At 54.6% G+C, this 20,903-nt stretch overlaps 7 protein-coding genes across 7 annotated transcripts; 5 read left to right on the top strand and 2 right to left on the bottom strand.

Moving 5' to 3' along the window:
- On the top strand, nt 1-1,590 carry SPBR_02712 (MFS transporter, SHS family, lactate transporter; the record flags this gene model as incomplete). The annotated part of the gene is made up of 1 exon (XM_040761015.1): nt 1-1,590. The coding sequence occupies one exon, from the start codon at nt 1-3 to the stop codon at nt 1,588-1,590; it is 1,590 nt and encodes a 529-aa protein (XP_040620632.1).
- A 2,815-nt stretch (nt 1,591-4,405) lies between these two features.
- Nucleotides 4,406-4,735, top strand: SPBR_03361 (uncharacterized protein; the record flags this gene model as incomplete). The annotated part of the gene is made up of 1 exon (XM_040761663.1): nt 4,406-4,735. One exon carries the CDS (start codon nt 4,406-4,408, stop codon nt 4,733-4,735), a length of 330 nt encoding a protein of 109 aa, XP_040620631.1.
- A 1,234-nt stretch (nt 4,736-5,969) lies between these two features.
- Nucleotides 5,970-7,765, bottom strand: SPBR_02601 (uncharacterized protein; the record flags this gene model as incomplete). The annotated part of the gene is made up of 2 exons (XM_040760904.1): nt 5,970-7,230; nt 7,323-7,765. The coding sequence occupies 2 exons, from the start codon at nt 7,763-7,765 to the stop codon at nt 5,970-5,972; spliced, it is 1,704 nt and encodes a 567-aa protein (XP_040620630.1).
- Nucleotides 7,766-11,642: 3,877 nt separating this feature from the next.
- On the top strand, nt 11,643-13,052 carry SPBR_02799 (uncharacterized protein; the record flags this gene model as incomplete). Its single annotated transcript, XM_040761102.1, has 1 exon — nt 11,643-13,052. One exon carries the CDS (start codon nt 11,643-11,645, stop codon nt 13,050-13,052), a length of 1,410 nt encoding a protein of 469 aa, XP_040620629.1.
- Nucleotides 13,053-15,174: 2,122 nt separating this feature from the next.
- Nucleotides 15,175-15,555, top strand: SPBR_03348 (uncharacterized protein; the record flags this gene model as incomplete). Its single annotated transcript, XM_040761650.1, has 1 exon — nt 15,175-15,555. One exon carries the CDS (start codon nt 15,175-15,177, stop codon nt 15,553-15,555), a length of 381 nt encoding a protein of 126 aa, XP_040620628.1.
- An 846-nt stretch (nt 15,556-16,401) lies between these two features.
- SPBR_02440 (uncharacterized protein) lies at nt 16,402-18,615 on the top strand (the record flags this gene model as incomplete). The annotated part of the gene is made up of 1 exon (XM_040760743.1): nt 16,402-18,615. One exon carries the CDS (start codon nt 16,402-16,404, stop codon nt 18,613-18,615), a length of 2,214 nt encoding a protein of 737 aa, XP_040620627.1.
- Nucleotides 18,616-18,978: 363 nt separating this feature from the next.
- SPBR_02700 (uncharacterized protein) lies at nt 18,979-20,585 on the bottom strand (the record flags this gene model as incomplete). Its single annotated transcript, XM_040761003.1, has 2 exons — nt 18,979-19,965; nt 20,064-20,585. 2 exons carry the CDS (start codon nt 20,583-20,585, stop codon nt 18,979-18,981), a joined length of 1,509 nt encoding a protein of 502 aa, XP_040620626.1.
- Nucleotides 20,586-20,903: the final 318 nt, after the last annotated feature.

The following is a 20,903-nucleotide window of genomic DNA, read 5'->3' as shown; positions in this document are numbered from 1 at the left end:
ATGGCAGAAATCGAAAAGACCGGCGGGCCGGTGCACGCCGAGTTCACTGACCTGCCACCCCACCATGGCATGTCTACGAGCCAGTACATCGCCACCCGCTTCACGACGCTCGCGCCCGCCAAGGGCTCGGCGCCGAACCCTCTGCGCATTCTCTTCTCGCTCAACCGCCACCAGTGGGCATTTTTCGCCATCGCCTTCTTCGCCTGGTCCTGGGACGCCTTTGACTTCTTCACCGTGTCGCTCACCGTCGGGGACCTCGCCAAGGACTTTAACAAGACCAACACCCAGATCACCTGGGGCATCACGCTCGTGCTGATGTTCCGGTCGGTCGGCTCCATCTTGTTTGGTATCGCTGCCGATCGCTACGGCCGCAAGTGGCCCTTTGTCATCAACAACGTGCTCTTCATTGCGCTCGAGCTCGGCACGGGCTTCTGCCAGACCTACCCGCAGTTCCTGGCGTGCCGGGCGCTCTTTGGTGTCGCCATGGGCGGCCTGTACGGCAACGCCGCCGCCACGGCGCTGGAGGATCTGCCCGAGGAGGCGCGCGGTATCATGAGCGGCATCTTGCAGCAGGGCTATGCCTTCGGCTACCTTCTGGCCACCGCCTTTGCCCGCGGCCTCGTCGACACCACCTCCCACGGTTGGCGCCCGCTGTTCTGGTTTGGTGCCTGCCCCCCCGTGCTCATCATCGCCTTCCGCCTCATGCTCCCCGAGACCAACACGTACCAGCAGCACGACGCGGTACGCCGGGCCGCCCGCGTCCACGGCGACACCGCCCCGCCCAGCGCCACCAAGACCTTTTTGCGCGAGGGCAAGGTGGCGCTGCGCCGCCACTGGAAGCTTCTGACGTACCTGGTCCTGCTCATGGCTGGCTTCAACTTCATGTCCCACGGCTCCCAGGACCTGTACCCGACCCTGCTCTCCAACCAGTTCAAGTTTTCCGCCAACGCCGTCACCGTCACGCAGGTCGTGGCCAACCTGGGCGCCATGCTCGGCGGTACCGTGGTTGGCTACGCCTCGCAGATCTATGGTCGCCGCATCAGCATCATGGTCATGTGCGTCATTGGTGGTGCCCTCCTGTACCCGTATACGTTCGTCACCAACAAGGGTGTCATCGCCGCCGCTTTCTTCGAGCAGTTCTGCGTCCAGGGCGCTTGGGGTGTCATTCCGATTCACCTGATGGAACTCAGTCCGGGTGCTTTCCGTACCTTTGTCGTCGGCACGGCCTACCAGCTTGGTAACCTGGTGTCGTCGGCGTCGTCGACCATCGAGAGCACGATCGGTGAGCGCTTCCCGTTGCTGCCCCTGGAGAACGGCACCAAGCGCTACGAGTATGGCAAGGTGATTTGCATCTTCATGGGCTGCGTGTATGCCTATGTCATGATCCTGACGTTCCTCGGCCCCGAGCATCTGAACCGCAACTTTGATGTCGCCCACGACGCTGATCTGCGCGCCGTTGCTGGCGATGAGACCATCGTTGACGCTCTGCAGCACCGCGAGCGCAAGGGCCTCGGCAACGAGGGCCTGGAGGGTGGTGCCGCCGTGCACCCGGATGGGGAGCGTGACAAGGCCACCACAAGTTATGTTTGAAGGATGAGCGAACGGCAGGTAATGTTCGGGGAGGCGGGCGAAACGAAGTGATCCTATGGTTAGTTATGGGCCACCTTGAATCATCAAGGTGATGTCAAGGAAGATGCAAGTCACAAAGTGAAATTGATCAGCCAAATGAAAACGATCTATTGAAGTAAGATGCCGTCCCTTGTGTCTATAATGATGCCGTTCATAACCACATCACTGTGCTGCACCGTGCTGCGTCTTCTATACGCGATCCTACGGACCACGATGCAGCTATTGTCTTCGTCTTGTCGTCGTCGATGGACCCACGTAGATCGTTCGACGGGTCCCGTTGACGGGTGCCATACTCGAACTAGCAAGAATTGGTTTCGTCTCTCCCCAGAAAACTCACGACGGCTGACGGGTAACCCGGAAGCACCACAAAAATCTCGCATCTGTCATCGTTCGTGCATGGTGACCCGCTTTGTCCTCGAGTTGAGCTCACGAACCACTGCGACTGGAGAGTGTGAAAACGTCAAGGAAGGCTTTCGCGCACGCCGTTGTCCGTAGGATGGAACGGCCAGGAGGGCCCAAAAGCAAGCCAAGCCAGCCTTTGCCCACAATTTCCCACTATTTTGCGGTGGATTCTATTCCCCCTGCTCAAGAAACGGCCTGGAATAGAAGGCTCAAGAGGGTCCTCAACAGGGCCAAGTACGGAGTAGCTCCCCTCTTGTTTAGCGTAATCTGGGGAATGTGGATTCAGGCGTGGGCCTTGGGACACGCGAATATGAAAGTGTCGAGAGTCGAGAAAGGATATTCTTCAATCGGTGAAGAAACAACAGATTTCAAAGTAAACAAAGGGGGAGAGAGAAAGTGCAAAATCATTGTGAAATACTGCCCGAAACTTCACATGCGAATTGCAGGCACGAACCTACGCAAAGTGGGAGTACCACGAGAAGGAACGAACGACAAGACACGGGGCCTGGCACACACTGCCCCTAAAGGTCGCGTTCGAAGGGGCAGGGAGGGAAGAGTGAGAAATCAATTGCCCCACTGAATTATGGCGCTAGAATCGTCACTGGCCAATAAAACTGTCTGTTTACCCCGCATTTGCCTAGTGGCAGGTTGCTGTCTTGCCCTTGCCCATTCTTCCATGCTGCCCAGGTCAGCGTTGTTGTTTCCCATTTTGCCACCAAATAATTTAGCGTCGACACGCGAGCCTGAGTGGACAACTGGGGCCTGCGAAGTACGGAGGCGGAGACAGCGGAGGTCCTAGCGACACAGAAATCCGGGGGATAGACACATAGAGAACGCCAGTATACCCACTTTCTGCCCCAGAAATAGCGTTATATAGAGACTGCGGCACCACGTACGCAAACATGCCTTTTGGCAGGAATCGGGTGACTTTTGACAATTCAAATACAAGAAAGTGTATTACGAGTAGGACATACGATTCTCATAGTCAGACGTGTTTGGGTCGGAGTGGGCGCCGCTTTGTCGCTGGCCATCGGTGGCGGTCGCGCTGACGACTCGTTGTGACTTCACTGTAACATACCACTGTCGCATGTCCGTCCACCGCCTGTTGGTACTTTTGGGAGACGGTGAGACACTTGGACAAATCGACAAAATACGCTGGAGAGTTGACACAGAATAGGGCATGTTTGCTAGAAGCGGCACGCCAATCCGGGATATTGCCTGTTTGTGCACTGCGCCCAGGCCTCTCTTTTCCAGTCCCATTTGTTGCGTCACTTTGATGCCCTTTGCCCTGAGCGTCTCCCCCGGCGAAATAAGCAGCCCAGAATGCTGTACGTCGTACACATGACCTGTTCTTCCCCTTCTGCTTCTTTCTGGTGACGAAATAGCGCTTTCTCCAGGCAGGACACTTTTTGGCAATGTGCGACATCCAATTTCTCAAAGCATGCCGAGCGCAACAAGCAAGAACAACGGCCAAGAGAGACGATGGTAGATTCCGAGTGCGATACCTGAGAATGGCCGTTTGAGCGGAGAAGACGCAGCTCCATTTCTAGTGCCATCGCCCTCGACATGCCACGACGACGATGGAACGACAAAAGCAATTATTACTACGGCAAAGTGGATTAATAAAACCAAGAACAGATGCCCTGTGACCTCATCCAACAGGGAAAGGCCCAGTCCAGGGGCGATAACCCGACAAACATAGACTACTTCGTACGAGAGGAGACGTGAGAGAGAGGGTGGGCGTGATCAACCAATGGCCGAAGACGCTCTTTCTCCTGTCTGGGCTGACTGACGGCTGGCCCATCGTTCGCTGGCACGCACCGTTGTCTGGGGCCGCTCTTTCCTTTTCTGGGGATGTGATGCACTCCAACGCAATCGTCGGATGGCCTGTTCCATTGTTCCCATCCCCCATCATGCCCTAACCCCCCTCATTTGTGCCTTCCCCTCCTGATCGCTGGTTCCCTCGCCTCCCTTTATTAACCCTCCATCACCCTCCTGCCGTTCATGCCACACCGTATCCTGCCTTCTACCCTCCTTTTATCATCATCTTCTTCCCATTTTCAGCACACATCCAACCAAATCATCTTATCTGAGCCGCATTTCCATCAAATACGACCCCAAACACTCAAGCACAAGTCGTCATCCATCACAAGAGTCTCTTTCAACAGGTATGTGTATCTCATTTCAGTGGTTTGTCATCCATCACCAGTCACCAATTTACTGTCAATCCCTGCTTGTTCTCGACATTTCATCATTTCATCAAACGTTTGCCCATCAAACTCACATCGAATTATTAACATTGTTCTTCCTATCCACAGAACTCTTCCTTTTCGTCACAAATATCAAATCTCCACTCTACAACACACCCGTCACCATGCCCGTCCGCATTCCTGCTGCCAAGGCCACCGAGGTCATGTCGTTTGGCGTCGCTGGCGTCGGTGCCTTCGCACCCATCTACATGATGCTCGCTCCCGGCGCTGAGGAGACCATGGCCCGCCACACCGGCTATTGGGCACCCCGGTGGGAGCATGTCGCCCAGCGCTACATCTCCCCGCCGATGCAGCATGCCGTCCGCACGCACGTTTCGCCGCCCGTCGAGCGCACCATGCAGCGCATGGACAAGGCCACCAACCACCACATGACGCGGGCCGCGCAGCACGTTGACCGCCGCATCCGCAACAGCATCCAGCGCGTGCAGAAGTAGACGCCGTGTCGTCTCCTTTTCTACTTTGCTTACGTTTCCCTCCCTTTCGTTGCACATAAACCTTTCTCTTGCATATGGGACAGGGTTCAGGATGGTTGTATGACACAGGGCATGACATGTTGGGTATCATGGCTGAAGACCTTTTTATTTGTTGAGCATTGCTATTTGCATTTTACTTGCGTCTGCTTTTCCTTATTGTATCTATTGCATGCACTCTTGATGGCAGTGATGGAATGTCTTCGGCGATGCATAGTTACACGCCTACATTCGGATCCCCATCACCATTTCTCGTTATGCTAAGAACCTGTCCGCCGTAGACAGTGCCTTCTTGAATAGCAAACGGAATCAACAGTACAGTCAGACTCTTATATTGCACCTTGTCCGTTGCGGTGAATACATTTGTCATGAAAGCAGTAAACAGTGAACCGTTTTGTATGTCAACAGACGGTAGGAGTACGTTGCAAATTCCATCGCGCAGTACGGAGTAAGTTGCCATTGCGAGGTATTGTTATTGTCTGGTGATGACGACTGTCAATTATGGACAGAGTCTCCCAACTATCGCGTTGCAAGATGCTTTCATATGTACTTGCCCAGTGCCTTATTTTAATTCGACATGTAGAAAAATATGTTAGGTGAAGGAAAAGGGCCAAATAGGTGTTTGTGTGTGTTTGTGTCCTGAGTTCCGGTGTGGTGGGCCGACAGTTTCCAAACAATTAGACCAGCATTACGACAATACGGCTCTTTGCCTACATCAATGAAAAAACTGCCTCGTATTAATACAGTGCCGTTGGATCGCTACGAAAAGACGCCATCGTGACTGATCACGTGTCACTCTCCGACTTTGCTAGTAGTGATGAGGAAATAGGGGCGTTTGAATAGCTGCAACAACAATCAACAAAGGTGGACGTCGATGATGGGTAAGAGTGCAGTTTCTTTTTTGCCACCTATCTACGGTGCAAACTTCACTTAGCATAAGGGTCCGGTGCTGGGACCAAAGAAGAATTTAAAAGTAAAACAAAGCTTAACATGGTAAAACTTCGGTGACTTGGAAATGTGAACAGAAATATAGTCATCATCAAGGGAAACAGTTGCTCATGTAACGCATATACATGGCACCTCTATTCTAGTCTCTCTTATATTGTCCCTTTTATTCATTTCGCGAACTCGAATCCCGCTTTCATTCTTTCCTTTTCTTTTTTCCCCCCCGAACTTTCCCTGCCACATACGCCAGTGTTTAATGGGCAAACCGGAAATCCAGACGCTTGCTGCCCTCGTCCTTGGTGGTGGCCAGGTAGTGAAGGCGCTCCTCTTCGGTCATGGCGCTCCAGCGCGCATCGCGCGACTTGTTCCGCCAGACATAATAGACCTTGGTCAGCAGATAGACGCCGACGTTGCCACAGGCAATGGCCAGCAGCTGGCTGTTCCCGCGGCGGTAGCGGGGCGCATCGTCGGCGCGGTAGATGTTGGACGCGATGACGCCGCCGGCCTGGACGACCATGTTGTAACACGCGGCCGAGACGGTCCGCGAGCGCACCGCGTTGGAGTTGCGCGAGTTCCAGCCGACCTGGATGGGGTGGGCGTTGGGGTACGCCAGCAGCAGAGTGGTGAGCGTGAAGACGACCCACTTGCTGACGGTCGCGGTGTCGACGACGTAAAAGTAGACGAGGAACGGCACAGCCCAGATCTGGCCGATCATGGCGGTCAAGGTGAGCTCGTTCCAGATCTCGGCGACGTAGGTGAGGATCATCATGGTGATAATGTGCAGCACGGTGTAGGGGATGGTGAGCAAGTTGCTCTGGAAGGTGTCGAAGCCCAGGCCCTTGAGCGACAGGGTCAGGTACTGCTGGGGCGGCGTCATGGGGATCTGGAACAAGATGCCAATGACGTAGAGCGGCCACAGGTCGTAGTCGCGTAGGCTCTTCCACAAGGTGCGCGGCGTAATGGGCTGGCGGTTGTGCATGGTGCTCTTGGTGGGATCCTCGCGCAGGACGCGGTTGACAATAATCTTCTCCTCCCGCTCGCTGAACCAGCCCTTCTTGCCACGGAACCAGCTGGGCGTCTGGCAAGGGCCGGGCGGCATGAGCACGGCGGACAGCAGGCCAATCACAAAGGTCAAGAGACCCTCCACCAAGAAGAGCCAGCGCCAGCCAGACTGGCCCGCCACACCGCGCATGTGCAGCAGACCAAAGGCGAGGATGGCGGACAGGATGTCGGCGATGCTCATGGCCGTCCAAAAGAAGGACAGGCGGATGGACAGCTCAAAGTGCTTGTAAAAGTAGGACAGGTACAGAATGATGTCGGGGATGAAGCCGCCCTGGAGGATGCCGAGCAGGGCACGGCAGGCCAAGAAGGACGAGCGGCCACTGAGCCAGTACTGGCTGAAGGCGACAATCGACCACAGCACCATCTGCAGTGGGATCCAGCGATCCGGGCCCATCCACTTGGAGACGAGCTGAGACGGGAGCTCGGCGCACATGAACGACAGCTTGAACACGCTGTTTCCGAGATTGTAATCGTAAGGAGGGGGGGGGGGGGGGGGGAGGAGAAAAGTTTGTGTCAGTTGGGGCAAGTCAGTTGTTCAGCAGACGAGAACAAACTAAACTCACCATTCGTAGTCATCTGCAGGTCCTTTAAGAAGTTGTCCGTCAGAGCCTGGACCAGGTTCGAGCGGTCCAGCTCCAGAGACATGAACATGATGCAGGCCCACACCATGATGCGGAAGTCGATCTTGCGAATCAGGGTGTTCTCCTCGCGCCAGGTCCAGCGAAACAGGGGATCGAAGCGGTGGACATTCTCCCAGTTGGACGGCGGATGGTACTTCTCCGCCGACTCGTTGTCGTCAAAGACGCTCGGCTGCGTGGCAATGGCATCCGGATCGTAGGCGCCGCGCTTCTGCCACCAAAACTGCTTCTGCTGGACGGGAAGGCCGAGATCGGGAACGCCCGCACGCTGGGTGTCAGAGGCATCGGAGTCGGATAGCGACACGACGGTCGCCAGCGCCGACTTGTCTCTGGCGAACACGGTCGCCATGATGGTGGTGATTGGGTAGACAAAGAAGGGTGTAGGAATGGAAATGTAGGTTGATCTCTGACAGGGAGAGTGAACAACAGGAGGCAGCCCACGGTCTGTATATATATATATATAAAATCACCAAAGGAAGACGAGCAGCGCACCTGTCCAGCTGGCAGAATCTAGACGAGGCCGGGATGTAGATGCCCTTTTATCTGTCCGGGAGGCCAGCCGAGCAAAGCCGGGCGACGACCTGCAGGGCCACACCCATTGCAGTAATAATATGTGCTTTCCATGCTCTTGTAGGCTGGACACAAAATTTTGCGCATGGCGTAATGACGATCTCAGCTGACTCTCCTTGACTTGCCTGTTGATGGGCCCTGTCTAGTCGTCTGGAGCAAGATTCTGCGGGTTCTGCGTCGGAGTGGAATAAAAAGCATGTAAGTGGATAGGTGGATTTTGGCACCGGTTTGCAGCGGATGGAACCCTTAGAAAGACCATCGACAACCTACCGAAGAGGTACCCCAGGAAAAATTGTGCAAAGGGAAAAGCTCAAAAAATGGCTTGACTTTTGGCTGGCCAGGACCGTGGTCCGTGCAAAATCAAAGGCACGAAACATTCGGCCAAAGTGACGAGATGCACTTCAGATAGAGGCAGGGCTGTTCTAATTGGTGCGTGGCCTTAGTGTCATTTTATCTTCTAAAATCTGTAAGGGCACAGAACCTGAAGCTAGTGATGTAAACTGGATCTCACAACGAAAAAGATGAGAATACGGAGAGAAAAAGCACAGGGACAAAGATTTTATTATTAGCCAGACACAAATGTCGATACTACACATCGTACACATGGAAGATAGGGAAGATGTTGAAGACGCTTCGACTGGTGAGAAGAAGAAAACAGGTAAACAGAAGTAGCCAGGCAAAAAGGCAAAAAGGCAACATTCACGTCTTATCTGCAAAGGCCAGATTATGCCGTTTTCTCTTTCTCTCTTTTTGTTTTTCTTTCGTCTTTCCGCCACCTAGCCGTATTCCATTACACAATACTTCAAGATTCGCTTTGTTTACGCCATCACTGCGTTGTGCTTCATTTACTTTGCGAGGCTTCCAGCACGCAAACTCGGGGAGCTCGCGGACAGAGTGGCGATCAACCGTTTGGCAGGGCAAAGGAGGAGAGGTTTTGATAAGCAACCGAAAGTACATGCTTCCACGAGTGGCTGCGGGCCAGGCCAGCGATGTCGTGTCACTGCTCCTGCAAGGTTATCGCCACGTTACCTTGTGCGTGCTGTCTATGTGCTGTATCTGTAATTCGTACGCCTCTCGCTTTTCGTCATTGCAATGCTAAATGTCGACGACACAGCACATGGAACACACAACAACCAAGACAACCAAGACATCCAGGTCGACGCCCCACCAACGACCCAAGCTTGGAAAATTGGCCATGACAAGTCTACTCGGCACACGATCTGGCGGGAAGACTGCAGGCCAGACCGCTCGACCCGCCTTTGCAACGGCCGAGTCAGGCTATTTCCAGCCACCTGGAGCCACTATTGGCAAGGCCCATGCCTCTTCGCCCGCTTTTACGCCGCTACGCGGTTTGGCCACACCGTCAACACCTTCACCATCGTCACCACCCAGCAGTGTCTTGACAATGGCGTCTTTTGAAGGCGTTCTTTGCACTTCGACCTTACGACTTTCATGGCAACTTACAGCCTTATCTCCCTTTCCTCATTCCATGCCTCGATACCCGTTCGTCTTCTGCCGTCTTTGTATAGTGATTGACAGGTCCCAGTCCCTTGGAACGGGCTCTCGAACAGGCAACGGAGACTGCTCTAGTCATACGAAGGAACGTCAACAAATTAAAGTCCAGTCGAGTCGTGCAGCGGGCCTAGACGCAACATGGTCTGGGCCTGTCTATTGTCAACCTCTTCAATATCGAATGCAATCGCGATGTTGGACCGGCTTGGCCTCGTGATGCGTCGTGATGTGTCGTGACACGTCTCCTCGAGTCTGATTCTAGTCTTTCAACGGACAAAATATACTATGGCTCCTCTTCCGGTAATTGTTAAACTCTTCACGACCACAGCGCCTTACACTTAGACCAAGGCACCTCAATTTTCTTCTCTACAGCCAGGGAGCCCCTTTGTCTTGACAATGCTGTAGTGAGATACATTTTGCGAGTCCTCGTGAGACAAACGGAAGCTGGCCAGGACACAGAATAAGTCGAATGGATCTACTTTTGGCCAGACGCATCACACAGCCCCCGAAAACCAGTCCACGCCGTCCCGCGTGATTCGCGGAGTCCGGATGTATCGGGCATTTATTGAATCCCGGATCGGAATTGTACGTTCTTTCTTGCGCTGCCATGTTTTTTAACTTTGTTTCTACGTCTGTCGAGAGTGCTCTTCCGTTCTCTTTCTCACGGCACAGACTCCAGCCCACCGATCTTGTGCGATATTGCGTGACGGGACTTTCGTGATCGCCAGCGCCGCTGACGCAACTAAATTACTGCCCGCAACTGCCCTACCGACAGTGCCCCAGTCCACCCCATAGCGGCACTCGCGATTCATTTAGCCCAATCCCCTGCCAAGTAGAACTCCACCAGAGGCCCTTGTCGCGAACGATGCTACACTGACATCGGTCATGTTTCTTGAACATCAGCCCCGGGCTGCCTAGAACCCAGAAAGTAGCTTGTTTACGGAGGTGGTCCGTTGCGGATCTTGGATTCGGTGCTTCTAACAACCCCCACGCGGCAACACTAACACCAATAACAGCACAAACAAAGCCAGGCTAGCCAACGAGATAAATTATGTCATTTGGTACAGAATGGCAGAATAGTAGGGAGGAAACCTCTCTTGTATTGACCAGACGGGCCTTGATACTACATCGTAAAGATGCAGTGCCTTTAATACAACTATCAAATAAGAAAGACAAGGAGAAGATACTGAGAAAGTTAAAGAATCAAGTCAAACATTAAAACGTATAACAGAATATTGAAATGAAGGATAACAATACGTCAAACGCCGACGCCTTTCGATCTGCCCACCGCACAAAACATAAACTTGACGTATTCAAGCATGCTCTTGCCTCTTATATAATGAATTTGCATAGGCGCCACAGACTACAATTCATTCACATGCGCTAGTAGCCAATGTGCATTATTGTTCGTCTTGGGGGTTTTTCTGCAGTGACGTGATCACGACACGTCGACCCCGGATTTCACGATTGGCACTGACCAGACCTGCAACTTGACATGACCGGTGTTGACAAGACGATTGCCATTGGTGAGAATGGCATTTCCCGTTTCGTCCGCCTTTGGCAATGACGATGGATTCTCTCCTCCGACATGCCATAGCTCAAGGGCCGGGTATTGTCTCAATACATACACTTTGGATCTCAATCGGCCCTCTTTGCGTTCCTACTGTTGACGATCTCCGTCACACACACTCAAAATCTCGCTCGTTTTCTTCTTATCCAACCAATTCCTCCCTCTCCCGTCTCCTCGCGGCCATTGCCCCTCCATCTTCATGAAAAGGTGTCATCCGCGCTTGCTTCCATCAATATGACACCAAATGGAGGGATCGCGCAACTGGCTGCAGAAGGCCTGTTGCAGACGACGAAGACGCATCGGTGCCTTGTATGACTGTACGCGTTGCAGCCTATTGTCGGAGAACGGAATGATGCTCGTTTTGGCGGGGTGAACACATCAAATGGCGTCGTGTGCACCTCGCTGCCTCCCAAGTCTCCCTTTGGATGTAGATATAAAGTAGACGCAGAGTCATCGGTCTTGAGTTTTATATTGTGCTTTTCGTCTCTCATTCTTCATCCATCTTCGTCAACTTCCGACTGATACCCTTGACTTCCCTTTCATATCCCATCCTACCGTATACACTTTATCCATCATGGCTCCCGGTGCTGTCGAGAACCTTCCCGTTGCCGCGACGCCCGTTGATGTGGCCAAGGAGGTGGCCACGCCTGACGTTGTTTCTGTGACCGAGGAGGTTTCGGCTCCTGCTGAAGCTTCCATTGAGGCTCCCGCAGAGGCGCCGGCTGCTGAGGTCGCTCCGGCCGAGGCTGCTCCTGTTGAGGCCGCGCCTGCAGTTGATGCCGCTGCTCCTGTCGCCACTACAGCCCGCGCCACTGATGCGGCTCCTGCCGAGACTACCTCTGCCGAAGCTGCTTCTGCCGAGACTACTCCTGCCGAGACTGCTCCTGCCGAGACCGCTACTGAGGAGGCGCCCGCTCCTGCCGCTGCTTCCACGCCCGTGTGGACCCACCGCGAGCCCCTCAAGCTCTCTGGCGCTCTAGACGAGTTCAAGTCCATTGATCTTACACCCACCATTGGCACCGAGTTCCCCGAGGCCGACCTCGTCGACTGGCTCAAGAGCCCCAACGCCGACGCCCTCCTGCGCGACCTTGCCATCACCATCTCCCAGCGCGGCGTCGTCTTCTTCCGCAACCAGTCCAATCTCACCAACGACCTGCAAAAGGATGTCATCCTGCGCCTTGGCGCGCTCACCGGCCGTCCGGCCACGTCGTCGCTGCACATCCACCCCATCCTCAACTCGGAGCGCGACCTCGGTGGCGAGGACCCGCAGATCAGCACCATCAGCTCCGTCCAGCAGGAGCAGTACTACCGCGACGCCCCCGGCAAAGCCTCCTTGAGCCCCAAGAAGCAGACGCGCGGTTCCTGGCACAGCGACATTGCGTTCGAGCCCGTGCCGGCCGACTACACCTCGCTGCGCCTGGTCCAGCTGCCCAAGACCGGCGGCGACACCCTCTGGGCCTCGGGCTACGACATCTACGACTCCATCAGCAAGCCCTACCAGCAGTTCCTGGAGACGCTGAGCGTCACCTTCCACCAACCCCTCTTCGGCCAGATCGCCGACCGCTCCGGCTTCAAGCTGTACGACAAGCCCCGCGGTGCCCCCGAGAACGTCGGCTCCGAGCTCAAGGCCGTGCACCCTGTTGTGCGCACCAACCCGGTGACGGGCTGGAAGAGCATCTTCCCCGTGGGCGGCCACGTCAGCCACGTCAACGGCGTCACCGAGGAGGAGAGCAAGTCGCTGCTGGCCTGGTTCTTGGACCTGGTCTACAAGAACCACGACCTGCAGGTCCGCTTCAAGTGGCAAAACGAAAACGACCTGGCCATTTGGGACAACCGCAGCGTCTTCCACACGGCCACCTTTGACATCCGCGGCCAGGGTGACCGCTTTGGCAACCGCGCTGTCGGCCTGGGCGAGCGGCCCTACTACGACCCCCAAAGCACGTCGCGCCGTGAGGAGCTGGGCATCGAGCACGGCCGCAGATAAGAGATGAGCGGGTGTCTCACTCTCTCTCTTTCTCGCTCTCTCTCTCCTGTTTACAAAGTATATTTTACGCTAGCACCTCTCATGAAATGAAGTCGTTGAAACTGTAAACATCAAAGAGTTGCTTTGTTTGTCCTATCTTTCTATTTTTGAAACGATGCAGTCTCGGTTGCTCGTAAATTAATCGCCAAGGCCGCAATCTGCCCGGACATACCAGCCGCGGGGCCAGAACAGCGGCCGATCCCTGGACCCAAAAGCACGGGTTGGGAGGGACCATAAATAGCGCCGTCGAGTTTATTATGTGCGTAACATACGATTTGTGCAAAAAGAATAGTACGAAAACTACAACCTAGCTAGAGATGGTGTCTTCGCTAAAATGAAACCAACAACAAGGCTGATATCTGCTTGTTTGTTTATGTCTTCTTGCAAATTGATACTATCCGGACAATGCTCACCCTATACATCAACCGTCCCGTCCCATTCATTAGGTAGAGCCAATGTTTCAAATGGACCTCCCTCTTATTGACGCACCCATGTACACAAAACTCGTAGAAAATAATTAAGCGAGAATACTGTGCCAGTCTGGTTGATACAATGGACTACAAAGTGAACCATATATATCTGCGAACCCGGACACGCGGCCTGGGACAACGGAAAGTACGCAGATGTGCCATATTGCGAGAACCATTGGCTCGTCCACACCCGAGGGACATTTCTGACCCGTCCGTTTCTGACTATTTTATTCACCGGTCGCAGACAACATTCCAACCTTCAGCGGGTGTATTATTGTTTTTTTATGCCGAGACACCTTCTCATTTACCATATCGTATCGAACCATCACTACTTGAGAATCTTGGTCCCAGCCCTGGATTCGGTTAGTCCTGGGTTTAGCCACATCGTACTTTTAAGCCGACATCCGGGTTCTACTTGCTCTCAGTAAATTAACCATGCATGCCATGTTGGCCTCTAAATTCGCCTTGTCAGTTTCCAGGTCCTTGAATCTGTGTTGACAGGGTGATCATACGGGTGATAGATGCGGCAAACTTTCGACAGCAAACTAGCTTGTCAAGTCACATTAAAATGAGTGCCAACAAGTGTAGGCTGCGGTTAACAAAAAAGACTAGGGAAGATCACCAATATCAAATTATTCGTAACCACTGCAATCGGGCAGATTGTCATTAGACGGGTTCTTCCGAAGACATGCAATGTCTATGGAAACCCCCCGAGATAGACATTTGTAAACCAATAAGGTGACCAGGATGGTGGCACAGTTCCCGGACACGGGCGGTAGATGCAAGGTAGGAAGTCCGACGACAATAAGAGTTGCCCGCTCTCATGGTATTAATTACACTTGGATTGTCCTGCGTCACCGACTCGGCCAGAATGTCCTCTGTGCCGATACAAACATGCATCATGACATGTTGGAACGTATGCATTTCCGAGTACATTGTCATCAATCCGTGGCTCTGAAAATACACCGAGAGTATCAGGGCTCCATGGAAAAGTGAAGAAAAGGTCTAAAGAGTAGCAGAAATGAGAAGTAAGAAGGGCAGGACAGAGCCAGCATCGACGTCTGGACGGCTCCAAGTGAGTCAAAATGGGGCGGCAAGGTTTTGTCAACCAGGTGCATGTCTCTCGTCCGGTTCCGGGTGGCAATTAGATAATAAAATCCATCCTATATATCTATCCCCCATCCGTCCCTTGTCTCTCATAGATGGATGCGTTACTTCCATCGTGGTAAGTAAGGTCTTTTCCTAAACAACCAACAATATGTTTTCGCCATCGAAACTTGTTGTCCTTGGCTGTACGCTCCTTCCAGTCGTGTCTGCCATCTCCGGAAAGACGTTCACAGGATGGGATTGGTATGTCACCCCCGAATTATACGAGGAAGCACAAACAGTCACCAGTTGCTAACTCCTTTAGCTGCAAACCTGCTTGTGCTTGGACGGCCAGCGTTCCGAAAGGAACCTCTGGCACCGCCCATGTTTGTGACATCAACAACAACCTTCTCACCAACGGGCCACAGGCCAAGTCCGGCTGCGACAGCGGCGGCACGGGTTACCTCTGTGACTCCTATTTGCCCGTCCCCGTCTCCGACACACTTTCGTATGGCTTCGCCGTCATGATGGCCAGCGGGGACTGCTGCAAGTGCTACCAGCTCACATGGACGTCCGGCCAGGCCGCCGGCAAGCAAATGATTGTGCAGGCCATCAACGTCGGCGCGCCGAGCGGGTCCGTGGGCAGCAACGACATTGTGGTGCTGACGCCCGGCGGCGGCGTGGGGCCGAACACGGCCGGCTGCCGCAACCAGTACGGCACGAGCTGGGGCCAGCAGAACGGCGGCGTCAGCGACCGCGCGGCCTGTGCTAGTCTGCCCAACAATCTGCAGGGCGGCTGCTACTGGCGGTTCAATTGGGCCAAAGGCGACCTCAACGGCTGGAACGTCGACTACAAACAGGTGTCTTGCCCAGGCCGGTTGACATCGATCTCGGGCTGCTCGGGGTAAAGACAAGCAGTGAACGATGAATCGGTTTGTCTCTGGTGGTTGACGTCAATTAGTTTGATCTTGCAGTTTGTTCTTGGAGTCTTGATTGTGGTTTTTATTTTATTTTTATTTTATTTTTATTTTATTTTTATTTTATTTTTATTTTATTTTTATTTTATTTTTATTTTATTTCTATTTTATTTCTATTTTATTTTTATTTTCATGTTTATTTTTCCTTCTACTTTTATATTTACTTCCAATATTATTTATTTTTATATTCGTTTCATTGTTAACGCAAAACAGTGGCACCTTAATTATGCAGAAGCATTTTCATTCCTTTATTTTGCCATGCGCTTTTGCAGGTTCTCTCGTTCAGGTCCACGAACCAATTTATTTGTTTCATCTTGTATTTTTTTTTTTTTTTTAAAAAAAAATTCATTCCACCAGCAGCACCGTAGTTCAACAATGCAACCCCCGCGATCCTTCACGACAGATGCCTGGCTGTCCAAAGTCCACTTTGCAATGCACTGCCCCGCTCACTTCTTTCTAGGTGCATTTGGAGGGCCGATACAGCCTCGCAAGTGAGAGGCTGAATGCGGCTCATGAGCGCACACTGGGCCGGTGGAGCCTATCAGCTCATGGTGCAGATTTGGTGCAACTGCGAGATGTGCCGCTGGCAGAATCGGGCAGGAGCGAAGCAAGCAACAGCAGTCGCGACCCAGTACTCAAAGCAGAACCAGGAAGGAGCAAGAGGGCGACGGCTGCACCGGCAATAATTTACGACTACCCCCCCTTTCTACCCAACCACACTCAAGACCCATCATCATCGGCTACCCAGTCCTGACCAGCACCTGGATAGCCGCCACTATGCGACTCATCGAGACGTCCACGCTCGAGATGCGGGAGTTCTTCCCGCCAAATATCCCGCCCTACTCGATCCTATCGCACACATGGGGCGCCGACGAGGTGTCGCTGGTCGACTTCATGGCCGTCAGTTCGGCCTCAGCCAAAACCAAGTCCTCCCGGCGCGGCTTCAAGAAGATTGTGCGCGCCGCCCAGCTGGCCCGCACGCTCAAGCACAAGTACATCTGGATCGACACTTGCTGCATCGACAAGTCGAGCAGCGCCGACCTGACTGAGTCCATCAACTCCATGTACCAGTGGTACCGCGATTCGGAGGTCTGCCTCGCCTGGCTGGACGACCTGCTGGGTGACAGACCCGACAGAGACATGGCACACTGCCGCTGGTTCACGCGCGGCTGGACCCTGCAAGAGCTCGTTGCGCCGCGCCGCCTTGAGTTTTATGACGCAGACTGGTCCTTCCGGGGCACCAGAACGGCACACGTCGACCGCATCTTCAAGCGCACCAACATCCCGCAGCGGATCCTGCTGGGCCAGGCGCACCCCACCGGCTACTCTCTTGCACGCCGCATGTCGTGGGCGGCGACGCGCGAGACGACGCGTATTGAGGACACGGCATACTGTCTGCTGGGCATCTGTGACATCAACATGCCGCTGGCATACGGCGAGGGCGCCAAGGCCTTCCGCCGCTTGCAAGAGGAGATTGTCAAGAAAAACAGCGACCTGACCATCTTTGCGTGGCGCTCGCCGCTTGCCACAGTGCCGGCCATCCAAATAAGCCAAGACGAGGGCACCCGCCCACATCGATCCGCGGTCAAGCCCGTGCCGGTCACCGTTGAATCCAGCCCCGTGTTCCATCCAAAAGACGCGCCCGGCGTCGCCTCGCCGGCTCACTCGCGAGCCACCTCGCCGGCCCTCCCCAACCCCATCGAGACAAAGCGTCGTTCCGTCTCCACGTCTCCCTCGCCCTCGAAAGGATCGAGAGCCTCCACACCCGTATCGACCCCACTGTCCACCCCGACTTCGGCACCGCTTGGGAAAGTCCTCTCGAGTCCGAGCACCTCGGCCGTGTCAGTGGCAGCGTCCTCGACCGTGGCGGATGGCGCTACCAACCAGCGGCGCGGCCGGCCTGAACTGTGCCTCTTTGCACCCTCACCAGCACCGTTTGCGGAATATGCGAGCTTGCATCCCTTCGCCGACGACTTTGAAAACTTTTCAGTGACAAACCGCGGTCTGTTCGTGTCTGGGTCGGTGTATTTGCGACTCGTGACCAAACAAGCCGTCCCCGGCCAGTCACCGGCTACAAACCATTATTTGTTGCTGCTTGGAAGCCAATTCGGCAACTTCGTCGGCATGTACCTGATCAAGGTCGGGCCAAACATCTTTCAGCGCGACTGGGAGGCCGACATGGCCGTCTTGAAGCAGGACGATGTGCAGTTCCTGCGAGGCTTTCTCGTAACGGACTGGTATATCCTCATCGACAAGCGGTCCGCTAACACGATCACGGCAGAGACGTTCCGCCAGTCGTCCATTCATGTTCCACTCACGGGGCACGGCAACGAGTACGTTATCGTCAAGGAAACAGCGCCGACGCACTTGTGGGATGTGCAGGACCGCCTATTTGTGCGGCCCAAGGCATATGCGTGGACACGCTACGACATGGTCTTGGCCGTCAAGTTTTCCGCCACGCTGCGCAACATCCACATCAAGGTTCCCGACACACCCGACGCCATTCCGATAACGAGGCGCATCTACTTTGTCGTGCTCTGCCAGTACCGCCACCACCAACGCGACCCAGAGTTTGTCGTCTTTTTGGAAGAAGACTACCCGCGGGAGACGGAGATGATCATGGTGCGGCGGGCACCCAACAACAGCTTCATGTGGCCCGACCTGGATGTCCTCTGCCCCCACCTGACGAAGCTGCCAGATTATGTCATGGTCGATGTCGGCGAGCGCAATGCGCGCACGGGCAAGTGGCGCAGCTGCTGGTACCGCATATCGACAGTGCTCAAGAAGGAGAAGGTCGACCTGGAATACACGGAGCCGGAGCTTTTCAGCTTGTACTTTGACATCACGCTGGTTGAAAACTACAATCCCGCAGAGGCCAAGGACAAGGACAAGCAGGGCAAGCAAGACAAGCAGGATAGGCAGGATAGGCAGGATAGGCAGGACAAGGAGGAGAAAAAGACGATTGCCACGAACATGAAGAAACCCAGCTAGAAGCTGCATATCTTGGCGAGGCGACAGTTGCACGATAGGGAACGAAAGAGACCATGGCGTATGCTGACATTATTCAAAATTGCTTTTGATTATTTGTTCGACGCATCCGAACGACAACCGAGTCAAAAGTGAAAAAAGTGCAAAGAGTGAAGCTACACAAGCGAGTGAGTGTATCTGGTATCCTGTTGTTCCGTCCAAATCCATGTAACTGACATGACTTTCAGTACCGCGTTAACCCGAGAGAGAGACTGATAAGGCGAAAATAAACAAAAAGAAAGAAAGAAAAGAGTAAAACAGACGACAAACTCCCAAGACTCCCATTGCCCATTTATTTCCTTTCGTGACGCGACCATGTCATTCCGTCTACTCGGCATGCCCAATCCGAGGCTGCCCACCACCACGAGAGTATTGTGCATATATCGGCGACACGGGTGCGACGGGCTCTGCCGGCTCTGCGGGCTGCGTCGACTGCAGCGCCGCATCGTCCGTTCGTTCTTCCTGCACGGTCGTGTCTGTCGTGACAACCACATACTCGGGGGACACTGCACTCATCCGCGACCGTCCGCCAATGGGACTCTTGGTTGCCGTGGCGGTGGTGCCGGCGGCCTTGGTGGTCTTGAAGGAGGCAAAGGCAGACGCCTTGGACGGCACTTGTGTGGGGACGTATTGGGTCTGGGACGGCGCCAGCTTGGGCATGGCCGGCGGAGGCTCCGAGTTGCTGGTCGCCGGCCGTGACAGGTTGCCGCTTTCGCTGTCGGTGCCATTGCCGCCGTTCTTGTTGTCGTTGCCACTGAGGATGCGCGCCTGCGACTCTGTCGAGTCGCGCACCTTGGACGTACTGCGGCTGCCAGCGCTGGCGCCGCCGCCGTTGCTGATGCCGTTGCCACTGCCAACGCCGCCGCTCATGACGGCCACGGCGGCCGCCTTGGCTTTGCCGTACGTCGAGTGGCCGCCCGTCGTGTCGCGGCTGCGCTGCAGGTTCGACGTGTTGGGGGACGTGGTGGTGAGCACAAAGGTGCCGCCGCCGCCGTAGCCCGTGTTGAGGGCGCTCATAAACGGCTTGAGGCAGGGCATGGTGGTGGCGATGACGGCGTAGGCGAGCTCGGTCTGGGTGCAGACGTAGGCCAGGATGCCGTGCAGGGACTCGTCGTTGCTGTAGAGGGACTGGCGCAGGTAGTAGAGGCGGACGGCAGCGGCGAGGATGACGGGCAGGCGGAGGCCGTAGGCGACGACGACGACCGACTTTTTGCTCCACGGCAGCTGCAGGTCGCGAACGAGCCAGACACCGCCGATAAAGAGGGCGATTTCGACGAGGACGTCCATGACGGTGACGGCAGCCCAGCGGGCATACTGGTGGTGGTGGTTGTTAGTGTTAGTGACAACAAGTCTGAGCGACGTGAGGACACGGAACACAAAGACAAAAGACAAAAGGAGGGCCAAGCACGTACCGTGGTCGCAGAACAGCCGGGGACCGCGTCGTTCCAGGGCTGGCTGAGGTCGCAGCGGATGGTGACGACGAAGATGGAGACGACAAAGTAGACGGCCGAGGCGACGAGCAGGATGCGCGCCATGACGCTGTGCGACGGGTCGCGGGAGAGGCGCATCAGCAGCAGGGCAATGGAGCTCTTGGTCAGCCACATGCCGACGAGAAAGAAAATGTCGCTAATGTACAGATCGCGCTGCCAGGCGAGGATGGCGTCGGACGTGAGGTCGGCCACGACTTTGCCAAAGCCGTTGGAAATGGCCAAGAAGACCAGGACGCCTTGTATCAGGGCGACGACCATGCTCAGAAAGGCGGCGTAGTCGTCCTTGCCAAAGGCAGCGCGGCACTCGATGCGGACATAGGTGCGGATGAGCAGCGAGATGACGCCAAAGACCAGACCGAGACTGGCTGCGATGGCGAGGATGCCGCCCTGGTCGGTGTCGGTGACGGCCTTGAGCGGCGGCAAGACGGTTGAGTTGTCGGCCATGTTCTTGATCGATTGTATTTTGAGTCGCGTTTTTCAAGTCGAGATGCCACCGACCAGACATAAACACAAGAGAGACGAGAGACAAGGAGATCGACCAGGGATCAACACAGGCGGGCGGAGAGATATGAACAAGGACGAGAGTCGGGGGTGCGAGTTGTTATAAAGATCAAGAGAATGTCACGAGGAGGCCAGGGGCGGGCGATGAAAAGTATGTCCGAAGATAAAAGAGAGTGGTTTTGCTCCAGGGAAGGATGAAAAAGAGACGGCAGACCGCACGGCAGGGTCAGTCAACGAAGAGGAACAGAGCCTAAACCGACA

This window comes from Sporothrix brasiliensis (genome assembly GCF_000820605.1).
Source record: "Sporothrix brasiliensis 5110 chromosome Unknown Cont17, whole genome shotgun sequence".
NCBI lineage: Eukaryota > Fungi > Ascomycota > Sordariomycetes > Ophiostomatales > Ophiostomataceae > Sporothrix > Sporothrix brasiliensis.
This window is presented reverse-complemented; position numbering and strand designations above follow the sequence as displayed.